We start from the raw sequence: 14,739 nt of genomic DNA on the forward strand, positions 1-14,739 counted from the left end.
AATGAGAACACATGCACACAGGGAATGTCACACACTGGTGCCTGTTGGGGGATGGGGGGAAAGGGGAGGGAGAGCATTAAGACAAATGCCTAAGGCATGCAGGGCTTAAAACCTAGATGACAGGTTGACAGGTGCAGCAAACCACCATGGCCCATGTATATCTATGTAACAAACCTGCACGTTCTGCACATGTATCCCAGAACTTAAAGAAAAGAAAATAAACTACTTATAGAAAGTTTAGTCAAATTAGTTTCTTTCTGCCCCTCACTTGCTGGTAACTCCTCTACTCTGTAACTCCTTTAGTATTATGGATTCCTATCCGCATTTCTAGCTGCCACAGATTCATACGTCATTTTGACATTCTCCTCAGATCATGTCATTTGTATGTGTCATCTGCTCAATTAGATTGCAGAAACACATTCTCCATGGCATTTATGATTGATATGTAATAAATGCTTATTAACCAAGATATAGTCACTCGCTGTGTGCAGTTAAGTCACTCTGATATTTGGGGTGAAAATAGAGGGACACAGTAGTAATGTGTGTGAATATACACCTCCTTCCACTCTACCGTCACTAAACAACCAAAATTGATGGGCAAACTAGTATTAGAGGCAGTAATAATTATACTGAGTGACAACCCCTAAGATTTCTAGGACTCTGGCTACAAGCTAAAGAAATGCAGTGTCATTTCTCCACATTGCAGATTCTCCTCATGAACCGAGAAGTCAATGCAGCGGAGTTGGATTTCCTGCTTCGATCTCCAGTGCAGACGGGCACCGCCAGCCCCGTGGAGTTCCTCTCCCATCAGGCGTGGGGAGCCGTCAAGGTCAGTATTGACCCCTAGAAAAAAGCCAAGCTCTCATCTCTCAGAGTTTACCTCTGACACTGGTCCCCATGAAGTCAGCAGGGCTCTCTTTTGGAGTTCAGGCATGGAGCTGTGTTAAACATAGGCGCATCCCTTTCCTTGCGTCCCCACAGTGAGTTCATCTTTCCTGAGCCTGCAGAGAAGAAGCAGGTGCATGCTGGTGTATGAGGGCTCTGCCTCCAGGGTGTGAGGAAACAGGAAGTTCCCATGAGCTCCCCTGAGTCAGCTGAGCTGCTTTTCACCTACCAGGGCTTAAGGCTGGAACATGGCCTCCTCAGTGAGTCCCTGGGGTTGATGTGGAGAGGCTGCCACAGCATTTCCATAAAACAGCAGATGCCAGCGCTGTATTCAGGCATCTGAATCCTAACTCAGACTCAAAGCAGGAATGCATTTCAGCCTGGGATGCTCAGCAGTTAATAACAGCTCTTATCTATTGAGTGCCTTGGAAATGCATTACCTTATTTAATTCTCATATCCACCTGGGTGATAGGTATTATTTGTTCCCATTTGACATAGGAGGAAACAGGTCCCACACTTACCAGAAGCCGAGGACACAATTTTTGGTCTGTCTGATGGCAGAGCCTATTTTCATTCCATGTCATGCAGCTTAGTTTAGCTGGAATTCTATGAGTGTTGAAAAGATCACAAACTATAAGTTTCTTTCAGTAGATACTATGCCTGCAATTCACAGATCCTGACACAATGCCTGGCAGGGAATGCTGGGCGAGGCAACACCAGCTCGCTCCAGAGTCCAGGCCTGCACTCCATGCGGGCAGTTGAGTGAACACCCATGACAGGTTTGAGCGCCATGTGAGGAATAGCATCTACATAAGATGAATCTTGTTTATGATCTCCCGTGTTTATTGCATTTTATAGATGTTTAGTAGCACAAAGAAGTAGAAGAGTAAAGTAATATGACTGGCTTTCTTTCTCTTTTTTTTTTATTAAAATGGTTTATTTTGAGACAACGATTCATATGCAATTTTAAGAAATAATACAGAGATATCCCTTGTACCCAGTTTTCCACAATGGTAACATCTTGCAATACTATAGTACAATAACACATCTGGGAAATTGTCGTTGATACAAATCCAGAAAGTTCCACCATTACAAGGACCTCTCATGTTGGCCTTCTATAACCACAACAACATCTTCCCTTACCCAGTTCCCAATACCTACCAACCACGAATCCGTTCTCCATTTGTATAATTTTCTGTCATCTCAAGGATGTTACATAAATGGAATTATACAGTATATAACCATGTGGGATTGGTGTGCTCATTTAGTATGATTCCCTCGATATCCATCCAAGTGGTTTTACTTTATAACTAAAACCTAGGATTTAATTATTTATATACCTGCTGTCCCCTTCAAAGAAGTCATCTCAGGAAATTCTAGGCTCATTCCATTAATGCTACAATTGCTCAAAGATAGTTTTCTAACTTCTTTTTCAGAGCCTGTATTGTTTTAACCAACTTTAGGACTGTATCTAAATCAAGAGTTGTCCCACTTTTTCTGCAAAGGGCCACTTAGTAAATATCACCATCTTCCCGTCTTCATATGGCTGTCTTCCCTTTGTGAGTCCCTGTCTCTCTGCTTCTTATAAGAGCACCAGTTATATTGGTTAGGGCCCACACTGGTAACTCCATCTTAACTTGACTACATCTACAAAGACCCTATTTCCAAATAAGATCACATTCACAAGTCCGGAAGATTCGTTCTTCAGTACATATTTTACTTTGGAGGGACACGGTTCACTCCATAACAATTATGAGGGCCACTTAGACTTTGTAGGCCAGACTCTGTAGCAAATACTCAACTCTGCCAAAGCCAGTCACAGTATGTAAATGAATGGACACGGCTGAGTTCCAATAAAACTTTATTGACAAAAACAGGTGGTGGGCCAGATTGGGCCTGCAAGCTGTAGTTTGCCAATCTCTGATCTAAATAATAAAGTTGTAATTTGATTTTTATTTAATTTTATTTGTCATTCTGGGCCCAATCTGGTGAATGAGAAGGGAAATAATATACTGGGGAAGAAATAAGGGGGTACTCCATTCACAACAGAAACCCAAATTACAAAGTTACAAAATGCCTAAGAATGATTAAATAAATGCAGAGAAGTGGAAACCATCCATTTTCCTGGGCTACCTAAGATACAAATGACTAGACACACTTTAGAGTAGCACTGTCCAAAAGAAATATAATGCAAACCACTTAAGTAATTTTAAATTTTAAAATTTCTATAAAATTTTAAATTTTAAAATTTCTATAATTTTCTATAATTTTTAATGTTTTTAAAAACTTTAAAAAATGTTTTTAAAAATGGATAAAATTGACTGGGCACAGTGACTCACGTCTGTAATCCCAGCACTTTGGGAGGCCAAGGCGGGTGGATCACCTGAGGTCACGAGTTCAAGACCAGCCTGGCCAACATGGTGAAACCCCGTCTCAACTAAAAGTACAAAATTAGCCAGGTGTGGTGGCACATGCCTGTAATCCCAGCTACTTGGGACGCTGAGGCTGGAGAATTGGTTGAACCCAGGAGGTAGAGGTTGAAGGGAGCTGAGATCACTTTGCACTCCAGCCTGGATGGCAAGAATGAAACTCTGTTTCAAAAAAAAAAAAATGGATAAAATTAATTTTAGCAAGATATTTTCTTTAAGCCAATACAGCCAAAATATTATCTCAATATGCAGTTGTTATAAAATTATTACTGAGATATTTTGTATTTTTATACTAAGCCTTTGAAATCTGGTGAATATTTTTTAAACTTATAGCTCATCTCAATTCAGATGCCAAATTTTCACCAAAAACATTTGTATTGAGATGCCATAAAATTGATTGATTCATATATCCAAGTTGTTCCAACAATCTTTAGAAGTTTTCCAATTAATAAAACAAGTCCTATTTTCTACACTTGAATTTTAAGACCATTAAAATTAAATGCAATTAAGAATTCAGTCTCTCAGTCCCACCAGCCACATTTCAAGTACTTGGGAGTCACTCATGGCCAGTGGCTACCTCGTAGGACAGTATGGTCCAGAGCTAGACAATAATTTCTCATAGTCTGATGCCTTTATGGAAAATAACTTAGTTCTGTAAAGCAGTTCTGAATGAACCCCTTTGCAGAACTAGAGCAATGATGGAGATGGACTAATTAACACAGGCTCTGGAGTCAGACATCCCTGGATTCAACTTCAAGTTTGTGTGTGTGGCCTCTGACATGTTATCGTATTCCTCTGAGCCTTGGTTTCCTCACCTGCAAAATGGTCATCGTAATACCTTTCTTAGAAGGCTATATAAGACACAGAGTAAATGCTAAATCAATGGAAGCTGATTGGTTATGGTTGCTGTATTTGTTTCCTGGAGCTGTTCTAAGAAAGTACTAAAAATGGAGTGGCTTAAAACAACAGAAATCTGTTCTCTCACAGTCGTGGAGGCTGAAAGCTGAAATTAAGGTGTCGGCAGGGCCCTGCTCCCTCCAGAGGCTCTAGGGAAGGATGCTTCCTTGCCTCTTCCAGCTTCTGGTAGCCCCTGGTGTCTTTTGCTTTGTGACAGCATAACTCCAGGGTCTGTCTCCATCTTTACATCTTCACATGGCTGTCTGGCTGTCTTCCCTCTGTGAGTCTCTGCCTTTCCACTTCTTTCTTCTTTCTTTCTTTTTTTTTTTTTTTTTATTTCTTTGAGACAGAGTCTCGCTCTGTCACCAGGCTGGAGTGCGGTGGCGAAATCTCAGCTCACTGCAACCTCCACCTCCCCGGTTCAAGTGATTCTCCTGCCTCAGCCTCCCAAGTAGCTGGGATTACAGGCATGCGCCACCACACTCAGCTAATTTTTGTATTTTTAGTAGAGATAGAGTTTCACCATGTTGGCCAGGATGGTCTCGATCTCTCTTGACCTCATGATCCGCCTGCCTCAGCCTCCCAAAGTGCTGGGATTACAGGCGTGAGCCGCCACGCCGGGCCCTTTCTGCTTCTTATAAGGCCACCAGTCATATTAGATTAGGGTCCACACTAGTGACTTCATTGTGACTTGATTACATCTACAAAGACCCTATTTCCAAATAAGGTCACATTCACAAGTGCAGGAGGTTATTTCTTCAATATATATTTTGGGCGGACACAATTCACCCCATAACAATTATGATGATTAATCACCCAGCTATCTGGTGTCTACATGCTATAGTCGATATGGATTGTACCGCATAGAATTTGTCCAAAGAAGGAAAAACTTTCAGGAACTGTGAGTTGTGCAGTTTGGACCAAGTCCAGTTGCCTCTCTTCGTATTACCCCGCAAAGCCCTCTGCTGCAAAAGTCATAAGGAATAAATGATTCACAAGCACTCTTCAGTGCTTTCATTTTACAAAGCTCAACCCAAAAGCTACGTACAATTTAGTTTCATTCCTCTTTTCACAAAATGAAGTGTTTGGTTCGCTTTGCCTTGCTTCACTTTGCTTTTTTGTTTTGTTTTGTGGGCTAAGCTCATCTGGCTGTTCAAAGGCTTTTGCCAACTAGAGAAGCTTTATCTCTCTATGTGAATTTGTTAGGAAGAGCAGCAAAGTCCAGAACCATCCAACTCAAGCACAGCACAGGATATGAGCAGGTGAAACACAATGCGTTGTGTAGTACTTATTGCCAAAGCCTTTGATGAATGCTCTTTTTAAGTGTTTGGTTGGATTTTAGCCTAAAGAAAATAAGTATAATTGAATAGTACATGATTTTTTAAAAAAAATTTTAAGCATTGTATCTCATGATGAAGACTGATTGCTTTGTTTCCCCAGAAGAACTAATAAGCAGGTAATGAATGAAATCTTTGTGATAAAATACTGCTTTTATTAATATCCTTTGTAAGGGTTTTTTAGGTTCTATCAAATGCAGAACTTTCAGGTAATGGGCATGTTCTGTTGCTCATTAGAAAATCTCATCTGCGATGAAGGCCTTTGTTAGCCTTTGAAAAGGCCCCTTACTACCAGTCTGGTTGCCAATTTAGCTCGGTTGTATTTTGCTACACAGTCCAAAGTAATTAGGTTAATTAGTCATTTCCATTTAGCTTATTAGAAGGCTAGAAATCCCTTTGCCTCATTTGGAAGATTAAATGTTGCAATTGTATTCAATCTAGAGCTTCAAGAAAGTGTGTTTCAGATCCAGCCCTGGCAGCTGGGAGCACTGATCACAGTGTAATTTGCTCAGTTTTGTGGAGACGCCAGAGGGGGTTGCAGGACTGCAGAAGGGTTAATAATGATGCAAACTGGGAAGAGGGGGTGAGTGGCTGCCTGAAAGAAGATGAAAGTCAGCTCCTCAGCACAGAGAGAAATAATTACAGCAGCTGCGGCTTTCTCAGCCTGTCAAGAGCCCTCCTGCTGGCCAGGCAGATGTCAAATCTTATTAACTGAGCATTTCCTAAGTGCCAGACACCCTGCTAGGTCTAAGGCATACAAAGAGGCCCTACACTTTTAATGATTGCCATTCTAACTGGTGTGAGATGGTATCTCATTGTGGTTTTGATTTGCATTTCTCTGATAGCCAGTGATGGTGAGCATTTTTTCATGTGTTTTTTGGCTGCATCAATGTCTTCTTTTGAGAAGTGTCTGTTCATGTCCTTTGCCCACTTTTTGATGGGGTTGTTTGTTTTTTTCTTGTAAATTTGTTGGAGTTCATTGTAGATTCTGGATATTAGCCCTTTGTCAGATGAGTAGGTTGCGAAAATTTTCTCCCATTTTGTAGGTTGCCTGTTCACTCTGATGGTAGTTTCTTTTGCTGTGCAGAAGCTCTTGAGTTTAATTAGATCCCATTTGTCAATTTTGGCTTTTGTTGCCATTGCTTTTGGTGTTTTAGACATGAAGTCCTTGCCCATGCCTATGTCCTGAATGGTAATGCCTAGGTTTTCTTCTAGGGTTTTTATGGTTTTAGGTCTAACATTTAAGTCTTTAATCCATCTTGAATTGATTTTTGTATAAGGTGTAAGGAAGGGATCCAGTTTCAGCTTTCTACATATGGCTAGCCAGTTTTCCCAGCACCATTTATTAAATAGGGAATCCTTTCCCCATTTCTTGTTTTTGTCAGGTTTGTCAAAGATCAGATAGTTGTAGATATGTGGCATTATTTCTGACGGCTCTGTTCTGTTCCATTGATCTATATCTCTGTTTTGGTACCAGTACCATGCTGTTTTGGTGACTGTAGCCTTGTAGTATAGTTTGAAGTCAGGTAGTGTGATGCCTCCAGCTTTGTTCTTTTGGCTTAGGATTGACTTGGCGATGCGGGCTCTTTTTTGGTTCCATATGAACTTTAAAGTAGTTTTTTCCAATTCTGTGAAGAAAGTCATTGGTAGTTTGATGGGGATGGCATTGAATCTGTAAATTACCTTGGGAAGGATGGCCATTTTCATGATATTGATTCTTCCTACCCATGAGCATGGAATGTTCTTCCATTTGTTTGTATCCTCTTTTATTTCCTTGAGCAGTGGTTTGTAGTTCTCCTTGAAGAGGTCTTTCACATCCCTTGTAAGTTGGATTCCTAGGTATTTTATTCTCTTTGAAGCAATTGTGAATGGGAGTTCACTCATGATTTGGCTCTCTGTTTGTCTGTTATTGATGTATAAGAATGCTTGTGATTTTTGCACATTGATTTTGTATCCTGAGACTTTGCTGAAGTTGCTTATCAGCTTAAGGAGATTTTGGGCTGAGACAATGGGGTTTTCTAGATATACTATCATGTCATCTGCAAACAGGGACAATTTGACTTCCTCTTTTCCTAATTGAATACCCTTGATTTCCTTCTCCTGCCTAATTGCCCTGGCCAGAACTTCCAACACTATGTTGAATAGAAGTGGTGAGAGAGGGCATCCCTGTCTTGTGCCAGTTTTCAAAGGGAATGCTTCCAGTTTTTGCCCATTCAGTATGATATTGGCTGTGGGTTTGTCATAAATAGCTCTTATTATTTTGAGATACGTCCCATCAATTCCTAATTTATTGAGAGTTTTTAGCATGAAGGGTTGTTGAATTTTGTCAAAGGCCTTTTCTGCATCTATTGAGATAATCATGTGGTTTTTGTCTTTCGTTCTGTTTATATGCTGGATTACATTTATTGATTTGCGTATATTGAACCAGCCTTGCATCCCAGGGATGAAGCCCACTTGATCATGGTGGATAAGCTTTTTGATGTGCTGCTGGATTCGATTTGCCAGTATTTTATTGAGGATTTTTGCATCAATGTTCATCAAGGATATTGGTCTAAAATTCTCTTTTTTTGTTGTGTCTCTGCCAGGCTTTGGTATCAGGATGATGCTGGCCTCATAAAATGAGTTAGGGAGGATTCCCTCTTTTTCTATTGATTGGAATAGTTTCAGAAGGAATGGTACCAGCTCCTCCTTGTACCTCTGGTAGAATTCGGCTGTGAATCCATCTGGACCTGGACTTTTTTTGGTTGGTAAGCTATTGATTATTGCCACAATTTCAGCTCCTGTTATTGGTCTATTCAGAGATTCAACTTCTTCCTGGTTTAGTCTTGGGAGGGTGTATGTGTTGAGGAATTTATCCATTTCTTCTAGATTTTCTAGTTTATTTGCATAGAGGTGTTTGTAATATTCTGTGATGGTAGTTTGTATTTCTGTGGGATCGGTGGTGATATCCCCTTTATCATTTTTTATTGCATCTATTTGATTCTTCTCTCAGGAAACAACAGGTGCTGGAGAGGATGTGGAGAAATAGGAACACTTTTACACTGTTGGTGGGACTGTAAACTAGTTCAACCCTTGTGGAAGTCAGTGTGGCGATTCCTCAGGGATCTAGAACTAGAAATTCCATTCGACCCAGCCATCCCATTACTGGGTGTATACCCAAAGGACTATAAATCATGCTGCTATAAAGACACATGCACACGTATGTTTATTGCGGCATTATTCACAATAGCAAAGACTTGGAACCAACCCAAATGTCCAACAATGATAGACTGGATTAAGAAAATGTGGCACATATACACCATGGAATACTATGCAGCCATAAAAAATGATGAGTTCACGTCCTTTGTAGGGACATGGATGAAATTGGAAATCATCATTCTCAGTAAACTATCGCAAGAACAAAAAACCAAACACCGCATATTCTCACTCATAGGTGGGAATTGAACAATGAGAACACATGGACACAGGAAGGGGAACATCACACTCTGGGGACTGTTGTGGGGTGGGGGGAGGGGGGAGGGATAGCATTGGGAGATATACCTAATGCTAGATGACGAGTTGGTGGGTGCAGCGCACCAGCATGGCACATGTATACATATGTAACTTACCTGCACATTGTGCACATGTACCATAAAACCTAAAGTATAATAATAATAATAATAATAATAAAAGAAAAAAAAATGTAAAAAAAAAAATAAAATAAAATAAAAAAATAAATAAAAAAAAAAAAAAAACAAAGAGGCCCTACAAAAGTTTTTGCCCGCAGGGAGCTCACAGTCTTGTGAGAGTAACAGGCAAGTAAACCAGAAGTTGCAATTCAATAGCCATAGGAGCCCCCCAGGAAGGAAAAGAGAGAGCTTTATAGCCTTCAAAGCATTTGTATCTACATAACAGTATGAGATATGGCAGACCACATGACTTGGCCTCATTTTCCAAATGAAAAAAAAAAACTCACAAGGGTTTTAAAGCAGGCTCCAAGTCCATTGGCTCAAAAGTGGTGGTGCTGGGGCCAGAACTCCAGTCCCCCGGTGCCTCTTGCTCCACTCCACACACCACTCCACACGACTTATCTGCACCATTGAAGGATCATTCCCTGCTGTAAGTGATCAGGGTGAAACTGGGAAGCCACAGAGCCCATGTGAAGGAATATGTAAAGTCAAGACATGTGTTCATTTCCACGGGACAAAAGCCTCTGCAAGCCCGGTCACATGCCTCTGTCCTTCTCCAGCTGTTCCTGTCGGTGGTAAGGCAAAAGACTCCTGTGCAGCAATCACGCTGCTTCCTATCAGGCCCTACACTCTCCCTCCTCCAGGCTTTAGCTCTTCTTGATCCTTCCCCCGCAAAAAAAAAAAAAAAAAAATCGCTTTCCTTCAATCTACCTCCATCTCTGCCCAGCAGAATTCTACATACCTACCAAGGCCTCCCTCATCTTCTTTTTCCCTAAGCTAGGACTTCAGGCTCCTGAAAGGCTTGTGTTTTTTGTTGTTGTTGTTTTTTATTATTGTCTTCCCCAGTTATCTGGCAGGTAGTAGGAATTGAATAAATGTCAAAAAAATGAATGAATGAATGAATGAATGGAGTTCAAATATAATGATTATATTGGGTGCCTAAAAACTCATGGCACTGTGGTAGGTGCTTTAGACACACAGTCTTGTCTAGCTTTTCACGTCATTGGGGAAACCAGGCATTCAGGCACAGTTGAGTAATGAAGGCAGGACTGCAGGTAATTAAGTACCTAAGTGAGTGATGTTGATGTGGGCACTCTAAAGAAATAGAACAGACCTCCTACACACACACCCAAAATACAGTTCCAACATCAAAACTGATGATGCTACATACATACTAAGAGGCTTTGAGAAAGTTTATTACTCAGATAACGTGGTTTTCTAGGAAGAGCAGAGGAGCTCCCAAGCAGACTGCAAATGGCTTGAGAGTGCCAGAAAAGGAGACTGCTTTGGGTATTATGATGCTTAGGGGGTAGGGCCAGGGCGAGGGTGTCTGTGCACGGGCAGGGGCTTACCTGGTACAACTTCCCTCCAGCACCAAAAGAGAGAGTGCCCAGGGCAGAAGGGGAAGAGGAAAGGATGAGGTTTAAAAGCTATCTGCAGTCAAACATCTAAAAACGAAGTCAAACTCTTTATTCAAGATGTCCACTCTGCAAGTATCTCTAAGTCAGGGGTGTCCAATCTTTGGCTTCCCCGGGCCACACTGGAAGAAGAAGAATTGTCTTGGACCACACATAAAACACACTAACACTGGGGCCGGGTGCGGTGGCTCACACCCGTAATCCCAACTCTTTGGGAGGTCGAGGCGGGTGGATCGCCTGAGGTCAGGAGTTCAAGACTAGCCTGACCAAAATGGTGAAACCCCGTCTCTACTAAAAATACAAAAATTAGCCAGGCGTGGTGGTCTGTGCCTGTAGTCCCAGCTACTCGGGAGGCTGAGACAGGAGAATTGCTTGAATCCAGGAGGTGGAGTTGCACTGAGCCAAGATCGTGTCACTGCGCTCCAGCCTGAGCGAGAGAGCAACACTCCATCTCAAAAAAAAACAACAACAACAACAACAAAAAAAACCACACTAACACTAATGATAGTTGATGAGCTAAAATATATATCTGTCACCAAAAAACTCATAATGTTTCATGAAAGTTTATGAATTTGTATTGGGCCACCTTCAAAGCCGTCCTAAGCCGCATGTGGCCAAAGGGCCGTGGGTTGGACAAGCTTGCTCTAAGTGGTTTACAAAAGGATGGAAGGTCTACATGTTCTACATTAGGAAGGATGGCCCGAGGGAGGTTGCAGGTTTTGAACTGGTCTTTCATAACCTGTAGAGCCTTAACATATAACAATCGTGACCAGCACAAGAAAAGGAAGAAGTGGAATATGGCAGAAAAGAAAACAGGACTTTAGATATGGTTGAAGTAGTATGAACAAGGAAATGAGTTGAGAATGAGTCAGGCATATTTCCGAGGTTGGGGGCAGATATGCTCAGAGTGGGACAGAGTAGGAGGACACATGACTTACTGGACAGATTGAAGATAGGCACCAAATGAAGAGATCTGGCTACCAAGTTATGCATCTGGACTGAATCCTTATAGAAATAGACAACCCATGGGCATTTTAAGAGTTGGCGTTAACACAGAGTACATGAATAATTCTAGAAACATTTTGAGAGGTGAATTGACAGGGTTTGGTGGCAGAGTGAGTTTGAGGAGGAAAGAGAGAAGTCACTAACTTTAGGTGTCCAAGGTTCATGACCAGAATAACCATAATTCCCCTTCTTGTCCCTCTTTTCCATGTACACACCCACAGGCAGGTGTGGCTCAGTCTCTGCTGCTAATAATATCCCAAACATTTTATGTGCAATAATATCCCAAACATTTTATGTGCTAAATCTTGCATATTATTGGGGCACTTTGCTAAGCTGCCCAAAATTTTTCCTCTTTCTTGATTTTCACTGGGGGATGATCCAAAGCTCTAGACAAGAGTATAAATGAGACAGAATTGTGTAGATAAGACCATCTTGCCCCTCAATCCCCCAACATAATGCAAATGACAGCTTTCTGGAGAAACTGCATTTCAGATTCTCTGAAATTTCCCAGGTACTTTCATCAATGGAAGAATTCTCTAATCTGGATCGGGACATAGAGGGATCTGCTAAGAGCTGGAAAAAGTTTGTGGAGTCCGAATGTCCTGAGAAAGAGAAGCTCCCACAGGAGTGGAAAAACAAGACAGCCCTGCAGCGTCTCTGCATGATGAGAGCCATGCGGCCTGACCGGATGACCTATGCTTTGCGGTAGGAAACAGGGTGGTGGAAGGCCCAGCATAGGCACAGGGCAAGGGCAACCTCAGGACAACTGGACCAGCAGGGCTGAGCTCCAAATCATGTCTATATAGTAGTTTTCTGGAGCTAGAGTGTGGGAATAGAAATTAACTAAATAGGCCAGGCGCAGTGGCTCATGCCTGTAATCCCAGCACTTTGGGAGGCCAAGGCGGGTGGATCACAAGGTCAGGAGTTCAAGACCAGCCTGGCCAAGATGGTGAAACCCCATCTCTACTGAAAATACAAAACTTAGCCAGGCATGGTGGCGGGCACCTGTAATCCCAGCTACTCGGGAGGCTGAGGCAGGGAATTGCTTGAACCCGGGAGGCAGAGATTGCAGTGACCCAAGATTGCGCCACTACACTCCAGCCTGGGCGACAGAGTGAGACTTTGTCTCATAAGTAAAAAATAAAAAAAAAAAGGAAATTAAATAGCCATAGCCATGAGGAATATCATTGGTGTGATGTAAATGTTCTAAAACTGGGTTATGGTAAAGACTGTACAACTTGGTAAATTTATTAAAAGTTATTGAATAGTACACTTAAAATGGGAAAATCCTATGGTATGTCAATTATACCTCAATAAAGTTATTTTTTAAAGAAAAAAGAAGTTATAGGCTGTGGAGTCTATACTGGATAGGAAAGGAGTGATTAGAGTAAGGGCATGACAGAAAAATACCAGGGAGGGCCCGGGCGTGGTGGCTCATGCCTGTAATCCCAGCACTTTGGGAGGCCGAGGCGGCAGATCACTTAATGTCAGGAGTTTGAGACTAGCCTGGCCAACATGATGAAACCCTGTCTCTACTAAAAATACAGAAAAATTAGCTGGGTGTGGTGGCACATTCCTGTAGTCCCAGCTACTCAGGAGGCTGAGACAGGAGAGTTGCTTGAACCTGGGAGGCAGAGGTTGCAGTGAGCCGAGATTGCACCACCGCACTCCAGCCTGGGCAACAGAGGGAGGCTCCATCTCAGGAAAAAAAAAAAAAAGAAAGAAAGAAAGAAGGAAGGAAAAATACCAGGGAGGCCAAGATACTGAAATTCCTCCATTCGTAGTGGCCCCAGTACAGGCAAAGAATAGGTGAAGTCAGGTTAGACTGCTAAGGATAAAAGGCTTGGGTCAAAGAGTGGGATGTTCCCATTTATGTTTCCTAACATTTAACAAGTTTCCAAGTAATGACAGCGATGAGCATGTGGCCGTAGAATTAGGTTGCTAAAGGGGGAAAAACAGAGGTCACTTGAGCTGAGGTCACCTAGAATCTACAGGATTGTCCACATGGATGTTGATGTCACCCAGGCTGAAAGAGAAAAAGTCAGTGAAAGAGGAGAGTGACTGAAGGGGAACAGATAGCATTGATGTGCAAGGGCAGTGGTGACACAGCCAGGGGAAATGAGCCTCTGAGGAGCCTCAAGAGTGGGGAAGGGGCCAGGCACAGTGGCTCATGCCTATAATCCCAGCACTTTGTCAGGCTGAGGCGGGAGGATCACGAGGTCAGGAGTTCGAGACCAGCCTGGCCAACATGGTGAAACCCCGTCTCTACTAATAATACAAAAATTAGCTGGGCATCGTGGCACTCGCCTGTAGCCCCAGCTACTCAGGAGTCTGAGGCAGGAGAATCGCTTGAACCTGGTGGAGGCGGAGGTTGCAGTGAACCGAGATCGCACCACTGCACTCCAGCCTGGGCGACAGAGCGAGACTCCGTCTCCAAAAAGAAAAAAAAAAGAGTGGGGAAGGAATGGCTTGAAAACAATAGTGGGCAGTGAGATGGACCCGTATTCCACTTGCCAATCCTAAGGCAGGCATAGGAGAATGAGCCCAGTCAAGAAGGCTACAGGGAAAATAGTGTTCCTGTGGGAGAGTGCAAGTCTCTGTTAAGACCAGGAGCTGGGTCAGATGTTCAATAAGTGGCTATAGCTATGAAGATTTGTTCAGCATAAAATGTGACACTTTGAACAGGAACACTGGTAAGTGGAGTGAGATGAAAGAAGAGAGAGAAAAATAGAACATGAAAGAATAGGCTGGACGCGGTGGCTCACACCTGTAATCCCAACACTTTGGGAGGCCGAAGTGGGTGGATCACGAGGTCAGGAGATCGAGACCATCCTGGCCAACATGGTGAAACCCCTTCTCTGCTAAAATATAAAAAAAAAATCAGCTGGGCGTGGTGGCGGGCACCTGTAGTCCCAGCTACTTGGGAGGCTGAGGCAGGGGAATCACTTGAACCCGGGAGGCAGAGGTTGCAGAGAGCTGAGATTGTGCCACTGCAGTCCAGCCTGGGGACAGAGCGAGAATCTATTTCAAAAAAAGAAAAAGAGAATAGCGTACCATAGGGCCTTAAATCTTGGGCAAGGCTGGGAGATAGCAGGGAGA

The 14,739-nt window shown here is 42.6% G+C and overlaps 1 protein-coding gene across 1 annotated transcript in view; it reads left to right on the plus strand.

Moving 5' to 3' along the window:
* DNAH9 (dynein axonemal heavy chain 9) overlaps positions 1-14,739 on the plus strand; it is a 379,881-nt gene that overhangs the window by 299,512 nt on the left and 65,630 nt on the right. Inside the window, exons 59-60 of the mRNA XM_054456248.2 lie at positions 707-829; positions 12,152-12,345. Coding sequence (XP_054312223.2) covers positions 707-829; positions 12,152-12,345 — 317 coding nt within the window. The remainder of the gene's footprint in view (positions 1-706; positions 830-12,151; positions 12,346-14,739) is intronic.

This window comes from Pongo pygmaeus, chromosome 19 (genome assembly GCF_028885625.2).
Source record: "Pongo pygmaeus isolate AG05252 chromosome 19, NHGRI_mPonPyg2-v2.0_pri, whole genome shotgun sequence".
Lineage (NCBI taxonomy): Eukaryota > Metazoa > Chordata > Mammalia > Primates > Hominidae > Pongo > Pongo pygmaeus.